The following is a 14383-nucleotide window of genomic DNA, read 5'->3' on the forward strand; positions in this document are numbered from 1 at the left end:
CCCCCAACTGGGAAAATTTGCAGATGGAGTCTGCGGAAAAATGAAGACAGGAGACAACTCCCAAAGAAACCCAGCCGGACCGCAGAAAGGCGAGTGCCAAAGACCGAGTTCAGTAAAAATATATTCGGTCCCACTAAGAGAAGAAGTTTTAAGAAAACCAGAATCAAACCCGAAGGAGGCCAGAAAAAACCCAACGCTAGAAATCCCAGCAACTCCAAAAATCCCTTTAGCTCCAGTCTGTCACCATTTGATTCCGGCCCAGGCCACTAGAAAGCTGGAACGGCCTGGGATGGAGTATGCTGCTACATAGATTTTCCGGAAAATGGTCTGGAGAAAGTACGAGATAACAGTGAAACAGCTCTAACTAACGCAACCAAAGCTGTCCTTTTGAAGCACTCAATTTTTTTGGACTTTGTTAGAGCGTTTGAGAAGATGGATAGCAAAGGAAACACAACACTATAGGAATTACTGACTTTAGTCACAATTAGCTTGAAAGAAGCCGAAGAAGGGATGGATAGGCCAATGTTGGCAAATTTGGTGACCTACAACAGGGGTAGTACGAAATTCAACATGGCACGATGACCGGACTCAGTCGTACTGGAGATTACAGAATTGGGAGCAAAGACACTGCTGGATGCAACCCTTACGGAAGAGGAGTTGAGGCCCTGATAAACGAAACCTTGCCGGAGGAAGAAGAGAAGAAGTGCCGGGTGGCTACTATACGCACCAAAAGGAGACGGATCTGCCCTCCTTCACCAGAGTTTTCCTCTTCTGCACTGGTTGTTGCAATTATGGAGAGTATGCCCGTGAGGGAGCCGAACTATACTGTTGTGTTTACTCTAGATTATAATTCTCTGTTTGAGACTATAATGTCACTTCCAGTGCATTTGTGCAACAAAATAAACAGTGTTTATTGTTAAGTTGACGACTTCTACAGTGTAAATTATAGTACTGAAGGTTATGATTTTAGTATTCATGAATACATTTACTAATTCAGCGAATTATAAATTTTTGCTGTCAGTAATCATTGTTTATAAGCTTTTTATCACCTAGGTATTCACCTAGGTGATAAAAAATATTATACTTAGGTATTCACCTAGGTATAATTTTTGCTTCAAACGATTGGGCAGTTTTAGCTAGTAATCTATACTTATGATTGGAATTTAAGCATACTTCCCACTTTTAAATAATGTGGAAAGGCAATTTATTAATGCTAATCTTTAATTTCCAGAAAAACAGCTTTCGACTGTTGTCTTGATATACTTATGCTTTAGTTATACATTTATTCCTTTATTTTAATTACACTCGCAATCTATCTAACTCTCACTTTAAAAGCTTTCAGTAGCTATGCATTTGAACGACATCTCTATGAATGACATATATTTATTACATTTGTTTTCTTGATTAGATGATGTTTATTTGGCCATACCAGTGGTGGAACATTTGCAACAGTGTTGAAACTGCCACACAGAAAAGAGGGGCATGAAATTGTGCTACACAAACCATGAAATTTTGTTTGAGTTTGCTGCAGCAGACTATTTTTTCCAATTATATCAGCTAAAATATATGAGCAGCTACGACTTGGATGAATGTTTTTAGTAAAAACTTTATACCAAGCACAAAACTTTTCGCTTGTAAAAATTAAATAAAATAACAGTATTGTTGAAATTGTGCAAAATATTATTGGCAGATTATATTTAATACGAAATGGCCCTGCTGCAGCCGGTGCTGAAATCTTGTCTGATAGATGGATCTACAAAGTGTTATCAGCTCAAAAAAAGTTACGTCGTCAAGTGAAAACTGGTGAGTCCACAAACTGCCTACCAGGTGCAACAATGGCTTTATTAAACCGTTACCGGAATTGGTGGGTTAATTGAATTCATTTCATAAAAATTGGAGTGTTATGTTCACTATTTTGGTAACTCACTAATTTTCACATGGTAACACTATATTTACCAACTCATAAAACAGTTTTTTGAATACTCAAATCAACCAATGAGTTTTTTTTCAACAAATTGATACTAATAATGACTAGATATCATTAACTATAAATGATTTTTAAGGATGTATTTGGTTTCGCCATATATTCAAACATTCTTTTCAAAGATGTGGCTTGCTTATTTTATGTAGTATTTAGTTTCCGGTGTAGGTAGCAACTGAGAACTCCGCTGATGCAACGACCGCGATGAAATAAGTTAAATCAATGGCCTAATCACCGTAAACCGGTATAACTGGTAGAATTGGTAGTCGATGCTCAGATGTTTACACAGCATTTTGAGGAAGCTAATATGAAAAGTTTTTAATTTCCCTTATTTGAGGCATTCAAAACAGTCAAGGAATGTTTTAACTGGTTATCCAGTAACCCAGTTTTTGTTAACCAGACTTCAATTTCTACACTCAGCATCGAGCAAACATTAGAGGACAGAAACTCACATTAAAATGTTCAATGGAAATATAAAGTTTGCAAAAATACTATTTTTGATAATATTTCACATTTGAAATAACATTTTACACCTACCTGAATGATGATTTGTTTAAGTTGCAGGTACGCATGTGAAGTTTTTCAAGTGAATCTAGATTTTCAATGACAACAGAACCAGCAGCCTCTATCTCACTGCCAGAAAGGTCCAGCTGTTTTAGTTTAGAAATCGTGGCAATTCTGTTAAAGATAGTCCCAAAGAAATAAATTGTAGTAAGGTATTTCATTTTATAAACAATGTTTCATGTTCAAGCAAATATTGTTAAAAAAATACAGCAAAGTTTGTTGCTTAGCATACATGTTTCTGCTAATCATACATTGCAATTCAATAAATATGTTATCGTCAGCAACACAAAAATACACTGACAAAATTTAGCTTACAGGTAGCCTGTGCAGGAGATAAAGTTTGAGACAGCATGATGTTGCAAAACATTCACAAACTGAGAAAATATAAATTCTTAACTTGATTACTATGTTTCGTTATTTCTCGTTTGTTCAATTTTACAACTTTTTCTTTGATGTAAATCATCGGTGATAATTAAGGTTAATGAAAAAACATCAATTGAGTTGAATTGATGTCAACTGAGGGATCTATAGAAAAATCAAACTTCTTTTTACCAAATTAATGAGGCACAATGTGTGCACTAAAACAAGTAAATTACTGCTGCAAGTCAGTAAATTTATGGTTTTAGCTTTATTCCGCTTTTAATCGAAATTTTGTGTGAACACCAATTTATCAGTTTTCAAGTAAAATGACAAAACAAACAAACGCTTGAGATAGGTTTCACTATCCTGAATACGTTACAAAAAAGGCTTTGTTTAAAAAATGTTTAAAATTTCATGATGAAACTAAACTATAATATACTGTATAGTGCTAGTTCTAAAAATTCAAGAACATCCATATACTTCACGAGCGCAGATCCACATTTTGAGTTTTAAATATTAATTAATTTTATATATTAGTAAATCTAGTTAGCTCTTCATATTGGTACAAGTCATTCAATATATAATATTTCATTTAATAAGAACTATGCATGACGTAATCTGATGAGTTTGAACTGAAAATCACTGAATTCCATTGCCAACACGTTTGCTAATATTTCGATAAAAGTTACTAAATGTGGTGGATGATAAAAAAGGCGCAGGGTTGAGTTTACAAATAGTACACTGATAAATAACATTACATTTCACTTCTCGAATTGTGGAACAATGTTTTCATTTAGATTTATAGCAATTTATTTATTTATTATGTTTCAACTCCAAACTTTTATTATTGAGAAAGAAATGTACTGATCGTGATTCCTAAAGGAAATGTTCTTACAACCAGTGAAGTTGGTGAATGTGGTTTGAATTGCTTTGACACATCTACCTTAGTGATGATTGCGTTAGTTTGCAACACCGCATGTCGAGTTTCTTTAGTGAAGCCAGATTTTCTATGAGAACAGAACTAGCACAATCCATCTTACTGTTTGAGAGGTTCAGCTCTTTTAGGTTAGGCAGTGAAGCAATTCTGTAAAAGACAGTGCAAAGTAATGAAACGTAGTCAAACCCGGCATTCAGAGATATATTTTGCATAGTTTTGAAGCCAATAGTTTTTTGAGAATACAGCAAATTCTGTTTTTACCATTACATGCCTTAATTAATCATAATTCAAACAATGTATAGAAAAAACGTTTCGGGATACTATTTTAAACATATTCGAGTGGCAAAAATTCATTTATCTATTTTAGTTTTATGTATTTCAAAAGTACAAAAAAATTCATTGCTTGTAAATTTCATGCATTGCTATTAAATAAATAAATTGAATGCCATCATCATTGACACAAGAAGCTGTTAGCGACTGCAAATGTTTTTTTTATTAATACTGCTTAAAATATTTATAGTGAAGTTTATAGGGAGTATTTATTTGACAGTAAAATGTAATGACAAGTTAAAACAATATTTGAATGACACAAGTAGTTTGGTTTCTTTCAACTTCTCTGATAGATGGATCTACAAAGTGTTATCAGCTCAAAAAAAGTTACGTCATCAAGTGAAAACTGGCGAATCCACAAACTGCCTACCAGGTACAACGATGGCTTTATTAAACCGTTACCAGAATTGGTGGGTTAATTGAATTCATTTCGTAGAAATTGGAGTGTTATGTTCACTATTTTGGTAACTCACTAATTTTAACACGGTAACACTATATTTACCAACTCATAAAACAGTTTGTTGAATACTCAAATCAACCAATGAGTTATTTTTCAACAAATTGATACTAATAATGACTAGATATCATTAACGATAAATGATTTTTAAGGATGTATTTGGTTTCGCCATATATTCAAACATTCTTTTCAAAGATGTGGCTTGCTTAGGTGTAGGTATTCGGTGTAGGTAGCAACTGAGAACTCCGCTGATGCAAAGACCGCGATGAAATAAGTTAAATCAATGGCCTAATCACCGTAAACCGGTATAACTGGTAGAATTGGTAGTCGATGCTCAGATGTTTACACAGCATTTTGAGGAAGCTAATATGAAACGTTTTTAATTTCCCTTATTTTATGCATTCAAAACAGTGAAAGAATGTTTTAACTGGTTATCCAGTAACCCAGTTTTTGTTAAACAGACTTCAATTTCTACACTCAGCATCGAGCAAACATTAGAGGACAGAAACTCACATTAAAATGTTCAATGGAAATATCAAATTTGCAAAAATACTATTTTGGGTAATATTTCAAATTTGAAATAACATTTTACACCCACCTGAATGAGGATTTGGTTAAGTTGCAGGTACGCATGTCAAGTTTTTCTAGTGAATCTAGGTTTTCAATGACAACAGAACCTGAAGACTCTATCTCACTGCCAGAAAGGTCCAGCTGTTTTAGTTCAGAAATCGTGGCAATTCTGTTAAATATAGTCTCAAAGAAATAAATTGTAGTAAGGTATTTTATTTTAAGGACAATGTTTCTTGTTCAAACAAATATTGTTAGAAAAATACAGCAAAGTTTGTTGTTTAACATAAATGTTTCTGCTAATCATACATTGCAAGCCAATAAATATGTTATCGTCAGCAACACAAAAATACACTGACAAAATTTAGCTTACAGGTAGCTTGTGCAGGAGATAAAGTTTGAGGCAGCATGAATGTTTATGAATGTTGCTAAACATTCATAAACTGAGAAAATACAAATTTTTAACTTTATTACTATGTTTCGTTATTTCTCGTTTGTTCAATTTTACCACTTTTTCTTTGATGTAAATCATCGGTGATAAATAAGGTTAATGAAAAAACATCAATTGAGTTAATTTGATGTCAACTGGTGTGATATTTAGATAAACCAAAATTATTTTTACCAAATTAATGAGGCACAATATGCGCACTAAAACAAGTAAATTGCTGCTACAAGTCCCTAAATTTATGTTTTTAGCTTTATTCGGCTTTTAATCGAAATTTCGTGTTAACACCAATTTATCAGTTTAACCAAGTTATCAAAACAAACAAACGCTTGAGATAAGTGTCACTATCCTGAAAACGTTACCAAAAAGGCTTTGTTTAAAAAATGTTTTGTGTTTTTAATAGTCATACAGTGTGTACTTCAAAATTATAAAAAAACTTTTTACTGCTTCAACAAAACTTTGTAATTTATCTGAATATATCTGAACAAATGTTAAAATCGATTTTTTTAATTTTTTACATGTTTAGTCACACTATTATACTTTTATGATGTTTCAATTTTATCACAAAATATTTTGCTTTCTTTATTAAGATAAATGACTATGATGAAGAGTGCAGAATAATCCTTTGCAGATACACGTCAGAGTGCTAATAAAAAATAAATTTAAAACTCTTCATCCTTGACATATTAATCTGTTAGCTGTTTCAAAGTACTGGTTATTGCACTAATTATCATAAAATTTTAATAATTAAACCCGAGTTGAATTTTATCATGACCCCATTTTGACATGTTCATCTGGTAGCGGTAAAATCTTTAAAAGTGGTTTCGGCGCGGTAAAATGGATGTAAACTACTTACAAGCTTGGTTTATCGATGTTATACAATTTTGAATGCAGAATTTATTGTTTTAGTTAAATACAAAAATAATATGTCTCCGTATAAATTTTAGTATTATAACAACAAAACTTTTGAGTGGTGCATATAATTATATTGTACACAAATACAATGTTTCGATGATAAGAACAAGTATTGAAAGAGTTTCAAGTAACATGAACATTAGTTACCTCCTTCATATTTACCGAGCGGTGAATTACAGCAGAAAATTTATGGAAAATTAAGACTACCTTTATAATGTGCCAAAAGTTATTAAAGGTTGTAAAATATTTTGCAAGGGTAATTTGCAAGGGTAATTTGCAAGTAATAGGACTTTTTTCCTAAAAAGATGATTATATTAAAAACTTTAGGCTCAGACTAGTTTACTGGATGCAGCTAATCGATTATGTTAGTCTGAGACCGATAAAAAAGATTTTGACATATATTTAATTGACACCCAATTTAAACTTCATGAAATTGACTCTAAACTTCATTTTTGAACAAAAGGACCAATTTTTTTATCCTATAACATAATGTCAAAATAATAATATGATACATTTAATAATAATTAAAATTACTATAATAACTATGATAATTATTATTCCTTATAATTAATTATAATATTAGCTGGTCTTGAACTTCCACACTTGGTCCCGAGGAGGGATTTGAAAGCAGAAACCTATGCTAACTTTCGAACAAAAAGACGCAGTTTGGGAAAAAAGTATTTTGGGAAACTATTTCAAGCCTACCTGAAAAACTGTGTGATTGGGTTTGAACTGTGTGAGCCAGGTTTCTCCAGTGAATCCAGATTTTTGTTGACAGCAGCCCCAGCAGAACACATTTCACTGCCAGGGAGATTTAGCTCTTTCAAGTTGGGCAGAGACGAAATCCTATAATAAATGGTTGGTACTAGTAAAATGGAGTCAGCCAACACACTTAAAAGTAATTTTTGAAAAATAAAACACACATTTCCATAAGACTATAAAATATTCTGTTAGCTCGTTCAACATGTCAAATTTACAAAATGTATCACAAAACATTACTGAGATAATCACGAATTTGAAGCCGGTAATTCTATCAAATAATCAAAAGATTTTGTTACAAAAACTGAATCAGGAAAAAATTAAAACCTTTTGTAAGAACAAAGCTGAATTGCCGGAAACTAAATACATGCGTTTATGTTCATATGTAAAAGTTTATATTTGAATGTAGATAAATAAACAGAATTTCAATTTATTACACTTGTTTTAAAATAATGTTTAAAATTTTCACGAATATTTATCCTCGATGAAAATAAATACATGTAAGTAATTAGATAAATTTAATTAAATAATTAGATAATTTATTATTTCAGATTATCAGATATTTAATCAAAGTAAGGCGGTTAAAAACAAAGTTCTAATGCTTCCCTAATTGTTTTTACTTCTATGATTATTATGCCCAACTGAAAGTCCAGCTAGGACCGTGATACCATGAGCAGCCAATCGACTAGTTGATATGTGCTGAATCGAAGATGTCAGTGCAGTCCAATGTGGTTCGCCGCACACTTTTCCAAAAGACCTTGCTATCAATGTTATAATTTTATTTGTCAAATATACTTACTGATTGTTATTATATTGTATTTTCAATGGTGTGCATCTGCACTGAAATTAAGCTTAATAATGCTATTTTTATTGCAGTAAAGTAATTTAATGCATTTTGCTGCGCTTTCTATCTATCCAGAAAGCTAAGTCTAAATATGCAAAAGCCTTTAATGCCTGTATTTATTTTTTCCATGAATGGAATATTTGCCATAACTTACCTACACGAACATCTTTATAGTACCTTGCTTTAGAATTTATACCAAAATATTGCTCACAAATCACGAATTAACATATCCACCAAATACTTTGTAAGAAAATTGTGAGATTGCTGGGTTATTATTTTGTCACTTGAAAAGTTATTTTATAATTTGCTCTAAAATCACTGTATGAAACAGCGGGTTCTAGTTATATTTTTAAGTCAGGATAGAGGAAAAAATTTTTACAGCAACCTAAACTTATTTTTGCCTATAAAGCTTTTTAACGCTGATTTGAAATATTTCTGACAATTACATGTTAATTTTAGAGGGTGTGTGAACTTAAAAAACGATAGCGTGTTTTTTGCAGTCGGTTTCATTAAACTGACAAATAAGCTGAAACTTTCTGTTTACTTGTCAAGTGCATTGGTTCTTGTCATTAAAATATTTTTTGCAGATTCACTAAAACTTCAAGTCCAAGGCCTATGAAAAACCTCAATCATTCACCACAAAAATACCAAGTTTATGTCAGCAAAAAATGTTGGTGTGAGTAAATTCTCTGCAGAGGAGTTGGTATTTGTTATGAAAACGTTTGAAACAATGAGCTAATGACTTAGCTAAGTTAGTTATTGTAGTTCATTGGTATTTTGATAAATTGCGATCAATCAACATTACGTGAAAATTGAACAATCATTTATTTTTTGCAGTGAAATGTGAGCTGAATATTTTTTGAATGAACTGTGATGCAAAAAACCAATTAAAAATTTAATTCAAAGGTCTATTAAAAACATCTCAAAACTTTACAAAAGAATACTGAGTTTATGTCAGCAGAAATAGTTGACATTATTTAATCAAGTCAAAAGCACTATATTTTTAATGAAAGAATTGGTCTCTGCTATTAAAATACAGACTATCAAAATACTGAGCCAATGAAATTAGATAATTTAGTTATTATGGCACATTGTTAATTTAATATATTGCCATAATTCAATTTCATGCAGTTTTTAAAAGATTATTTATTTTGTTTAATCTGGGGAATCATATTGAGTCGACTCGTTAAAGTTAAGACAAGTGAAGAATTTAGCATTGAGTCGTGGTGTTTTGCATTGGATTGTGAATGAAATAATATTTTAAATGAACTATGATGCAAAGTTCGTGAGAAGTGCATTGTTGATCTTTTGATGAGAAACGATTTGAATCAAGTCATTCTCAAAGCATAATAAAATTATTTGAAAAATAACAGGTAAAATAGCCTCAAATCAACTATAAATTTGGAAAAGCAAATACGTAAAGTAGCTCTGAACTGAGGCAAAATAGTGTGATATGTAAATAGAAAAAGGGTTTTAGGTGTGAATTGATTACAACTTTCCATTCAATTTAATATTGGTGATGGGCATTGTTATCTGGAAAAATTCAGCTAAGAATTATTGTCACTGTCATTGGAAACCATTATGTTTGGTTTCACAAAAAATCTTCCTGCCTTAAAGGATGCAAAAACGGCTCAACCTACGGTAGATTTAAAAATATCATAGGAACCTATTTGCCTCTTATTTTTGTATTATCAGAAGTTTTTAAATTGACCCTGGAAATTTATATACAATAGTCTTATAACGTTTATGTCTTAGTATGTATATCTCCTATATATGTTATATGAAAGATATGTTATAATAATGTGTACTTTCATCTATACATTATACATTATTGTACATACATTATAGGAAATTTCCTATAGCCTTTTTGAAATGTCTACGTACCTTGTTGAATCGCTTTCTGTAGATATTTTAGTGTTAAAACCTACTGTAAGTTACAAGCAGATTGTACGAAAGTTTCAATCAATATAAATGTAAAATAAAATGCATACGGAAGGAGAACACAACTTTGTTCTGCCAGAGGCTAAAACTGAATTAAAGATGACGTATAATTTCAAAAGACAAACTAAAACGCTTAAACTAAATGAGATGAACTAAAAAGTTTTGTGTGCAAATCATGGAATGTTTTAAGTGTTTATCCACTAACCTACTTTTTTATAACACTTTCTTCAACTTTTATACCCAGCGCCGAGCAACGTTTTGAGGGCAAAAAGCCTCATTAATATTTTTTAGTTCAAAACAAGTTTGAAAAAAACTACTTTTGATAATATTTCACACCTACCTGAATGATGATTTGGTCAAGTTGCAAGTACGCATGTTGAGTTTTTCAAGTGAATCTAGATTTTCAATGACAACAGAACCGGCAGAATTGATTGTAGTGCCAGAGAGGTTCAGCTCTTTCAGTTCAGGCAGTGTAGCAATTCTGTAAAAGATAATATGTAATAAATCAATGGTAGAAAGACCTTTTATTTTAAGACCAATTTTTATGTTCAAGCTGATATAATTAGAAGCATACAAAATATTATGTTGTTCACCTTAAATGATTTTGTTAATCTTAGATTGCAAGCCTATGTATGATTGTCCGAATTGTTGTTATCTTGAGAAATCAAACAAAACAGTTACAAATATTAGCTTACAAAGGTACGTTGAGCAGAAGGCAAATGTTGGGACAGAGCAATGTAGCCAAATGCCCATTAACTAAAAAAAGGCACAATTTGAACTTGGTTACTATTCTTCGTTTTTTCACCTTTTTTCAATTTTACAACATTTTCTTTTACGTAAATCATCGGTGATAAATAAGGTTAATGAAAGATACATCAATTGCGTTGAGTTAATATATCAACTGGTCTGATCTAGAAAAGCTATTTGTTTCTTTATTGTTTTATTTCACCAGATTTTTGAGGCGCAGCGTGTGGATTAAAGCAAGTGAATTGCTGAAAAACGTTACTCAACTCATTGTTTTAGCTTCAATGACGTTTTTATTGTAATTCCAATAAAAACATAAATTTATCATCAATTAAACCATTGACCAAGGAAACAAACATTTGATAAATGTTTTATGATCCTGAAAAAATTACCTAAAAGGGTAAATACAAAAAAAGCATTTCGTGTTTTCAATAGTCATACAATGCATACTTCAAATTAAAAAAATGTTTTTGACTGTTTAAACAACATTTTGCTATTTCAGATCTATATCTGAATACAGAAAACATGTACAAAAAGTTAATTTTTTTTTTCGTATTAGTATTCAATTGCACTATTATACTTAATCACAATAAATATCACAATATATTTTAACTTTTTCATAATTTACAAGTCAATTATAAAATGTTCAGAATATTTCGTTGCAGATACATGCCAGGCTCTGCCAGATCGAAAAAAATATTAAAGCTCAACATCATTGACCCAATAAGACTCTGTTTACACACTATATTAATAATTATTATTAAATTTTAATAAAAAAATGAAAGTTGAATTTTATCCTAATTTTATTTTTACATGTACATCAGACAGCAATGAAATTTATGAAAGTGGCTTTGAAACAAAAACTTTGTTGATTTTTTGGTAGCTACCCAAACTGTGAATAAAAATTGTTGAAAGTTTCAAAGCAGACTAAAGGAAACATATTGCATAGTTCTAGTTTTATAAAGTTTAGAGAGTCAGTTTAATTCATGCATGTCAATCTACATTTTGATGTTTACATTAAAATTAAGCTTATATATTAGTTAATCTAGTTAGCTCTGCGCATGGTACAAGTCAGTCGATATATAATATTTTGTTTATTATGATTGATGCATAAAGTTGTCAGATAGGTTTAAAAAAAAACAGTTCCATTGCAAATATTTTTGTTTTACATTTCAACAGAAAATTATCCAATAGTGTAGATGATTAAAAAGGCTGTGTGAAATTTAGTTGAATGACACTGATTAATGAATATTCACCACATATATTCAACTATAAAATTAAATTTTTAACTAGAAGTCTAGCAATTTATTTATTTATTCTGGTTCAAATCTAAACATTAGGTTGTTGAGAAAGCAAGGTAATTCCTACAGAAAATGTCCTTACAACAAATGAAGTTAGCAGAGGAAGTTTGAAATGATTTGTCGCACATACCTTAGTGATGATTGTGTTAGTTCGCACGACCACATGTCGAGATTCTTTAGTGAAGCCAGATTTTCAAAAAGAACAGGACTAGCAGAATCCGTTTTACTGTTTACAAACTTCAACTCCTTTAGGTTGGGCAGTGAAGCAATTCTGTAAAAGTCAGTGCATAATATCAAAACAGAGTCAAACCCTGCAGTCGGAGATATTTTTTGCATCGTGTTTAAGCGAATTTTCTTTCGAGAATACAGCAAATTCTGTTATTTACCATAAATGCTTCAAGTAATCATAATTCATACATAGTATCGACAAAGTGCTTTGGGGTACTATTTCACACATACTGGAATAGCGAAACTCATTTATTCGTTTTGTTTTATGTATTTCAAAAATAGAACAAAATTTATTGCTCATACATGTCAGGCATTTTGAGTAAAAAAAAAACAGATCGCATGTCATCATCATTGGCACAAGCAGCTCCCACAAACATTTTTTTATTAATTATTTGGAAAATATTTGAAGGACAGTGAAAGGTTTTGACAAGGGAGAGGAGAAGGGAAAAGAGATAAAGAGTGAGATAAAGAGCAAGAGTGAGATAAAGAGTGCGAGTGAGATAAGGATCGACGGTGAGATAAAAAGCGAGAGTGAGATGAAGAGCAAGAGTGATATAAAAAGTGGAAGTGGGATAAAGAGTGAGACCAAGATAAAAAGTGAGAGTGAGATTAAGAGGGAGATAAAAAATTAGCATGAGATTAAGAGTGAGCGCAAGATAAACAGTGAGACAGAGATAAAGAAGGAGATAAAGACTGTGCGTGAGATAAAGAGTAAGAGTGAGATAAAAAGTGAAAGTGAGATAAAGAGTGAGAGTGAGATACAGAGTGAGAGTGAAAAAAAGAGCGAAAGTGAGATTAAGAACGAGAGTGAAATAAAAAGTGAGAGTGGGATAGAGTGAAAGTGAGACAAAGAGCGAGAGTGAGATAAAGAGTGGTTTTGAGATAATGAGTGAGAAAGACAGTGAAATTAAGATAGAAAGCGAAAATGAGATAGAAAGTGAGATTGATGTAAAGAGTGAGATTGAGATAAAGAGTGAGAGTGACACAAAGAGTGAGAGTGAGATAAAGAGTTGTTTTGCAATAAAGAGTGAGATAGACAGTGAGAGTAAGATAGAAAGCAAAGATGAGATAAAAAGTGTGATTGATATAAAGAGTGAGATTGAGATACAGAGCGAAAGTGAGAAAAAAGTAATTGTGAGATCAAGATTGAGAGTGAGAATAAAAGTGAGAGAGAGCTAAAGAGTGAGAGTGAGATTAAGAGTGAGAGTGAGATAAAGAGTGACAGTGAAATATAGAGCAAAAGTGAGATAAAGAGTGAGAGTGAAATAAGGACCGAGAATGAGATAAAGAGCAAGAGTGAGATGAAGAGTGACAGTGAATTAAAGAGTGAAAGTGATATAACGATTCAGAGTGAGATAAAGAGTGAGAGTGAGATAAAGTGCAAGAGAAATAAGGAGTGAGAGTGAGATAAAGATTGAGAGTGAGATAAATAGCAAATTGACGTACATAGAGATTTTGAGATAAAGAGTGAGAGTGAGATAAAGAGTGGTTGTGAGATAAAGAGTGAGATATAGAGTGAGAGTAAGATGGAAAGCAAAAATGAGATGAAGAGTGTAGATTGATATAAAGAGCGAGAGTGAGACGAATAGTGAGAGTGAGCTAAAGAGCGAGAGTGAGATTAAGAGCTAAAGTGAGATAGAGAGTGAGAGTGAATTAAAGAGCGAAATTGACATAAAAAATGAGTTAAAAAAAAGTGAGAGTGGGATAAGGAGTGAGAGTGACAAAAAGATTGAAAGTGAGATAAAGAGTGGTTTTGAGATAAAGAGTGAAATAGACAGTGAGAGTGAGATAGAAAGCAAAGATGATATGAAGAGTGAGATTGGTGTAAAGAGTGAGATTGAGATAAAGAGCGAGAGTGAGATAAAGAGCAAATTGACATACAGAGAGATTTTGAGATAAAGAGTGAGAGTAAGATAAAGAGCAAGAGTAAGATAGAGAGTGATTGTGAGATAAAGAGTGAGAGTGAGATAAAGAGTGAGATCAAGAGCAATTTGACATACATAGAGATTT

At 31.8% G+C, this 14383-nt stretch overlaps 2 protein-coding genes across 2 annotated transcripts; one reads left to right on the top strand and one right to left on the bottom strand.

Moving 5' to 3' along the window:
* Positions 1–1057: 1057 nt before the first annotated feature.
* On the bottom strand, positions 1058–12481 carry LOC137398060 (putative adenylate cyclase regulatory protein). Its single transcript, XM_068084163.1, has 7 exons — positions 12276–12481; positions 10441–10581; positions 7262–7402; positions 5228–5368; positions 3849–3989; positions 2519–2659; positions 1058–1061 (listed from the first exon to the last, which is right to left on the bottom strand). The coding sequence occupies exons 1-7, from the start codon at positions 12479–12481 to the stop codon at positions 1058–1060; spliced, it is 915 nt and encodes a 304-aa protein (XP_067940264.1).
* A 777-nt stretch (positions 12482–13258) lies between these two features.
* On the top strand, positions 13259–14272 carry LOC137398061 (neurofilament heavy polypeptide-like). Its single transcript, XM_068084164.1, has 3 exons — positions 13259–13501; positions 13609–13769; positions 14068–14272. The coding sequence occupies exons 1-3, from the start codon at positions 13259–13261 to the stop codon at positions 14270–14272; spliced, it is 609 nt and encodes a 202-aa protein (XP_067940265.1).
* Positions 14273–14383: the final 111 nt, after the last annotated feature.

This window comes from Watersipora subatra, chromosome 6 (genome assembly GCF_963576615.1).
Source record: "Watersipora subatra chromosome 6, tzWatSuba1.1, whole genome shotgun sequence".
In the NCBI taxonomy this organism is placed as follows: Eukaryota; Metazoa; Bryozoa; class Gymnolaemata; order Cheilostomatida; family Watersiporidae; genus Watersipora; species Watersipora subatra.

What these genes read in the sequence shown, in the direction of transcription:
- LOC137398060 (XM_068084163.1), bottom strand. Translation starts at nt 12,481, where the DNA reads ATGCAAAAAATATCTCCGACTGCAGGGTTTGACTCTGTTTTGATATTA. An exon ending in TTGACCAAATCATCATTCAG is followed by an intron (nt 7,403 to 10,440) that starts GTAGGTGTGAAA and finishes CATTTATTATAG; the next exon opens with GATTTCGTCTCTGCCCAACT. An exon ending in CCAATCACACAGTTTTTCAG is followed by an intron (nt 5,369 to 7,261) that starts GTAGGCTTGAAA and finishes TATATTTAACAG; the next exon opens with AATTGCCACGATTTCTGAAC.
- LOC137398061 (XM_068084164.1), top strand. Translation starts at nt 13,259, where the DNA reads ATGAGTGAGAAAGACAGTGAAATTAAGATAGAAAGCGAAAATGAGATA. An exon ending in AGAGCGAAAGTGAGAAAAAA is followed by an intron (nt 13,502 to 13,608) that starts GTAATTGTGAGA and finishes AGTGAAATATAG; the next exon opens with AGCAAAAGTGAGATAAAGAG. An exon ending in AAGTGCAAGAGAAATAAGGA is followed by an intron (nt 13,770 to 14,067) that starts GTGAGAGTGAGA and finishes GTTAAAAAAAAG; the next exon opens with TGAGAGTGGGATAAGGAGTG.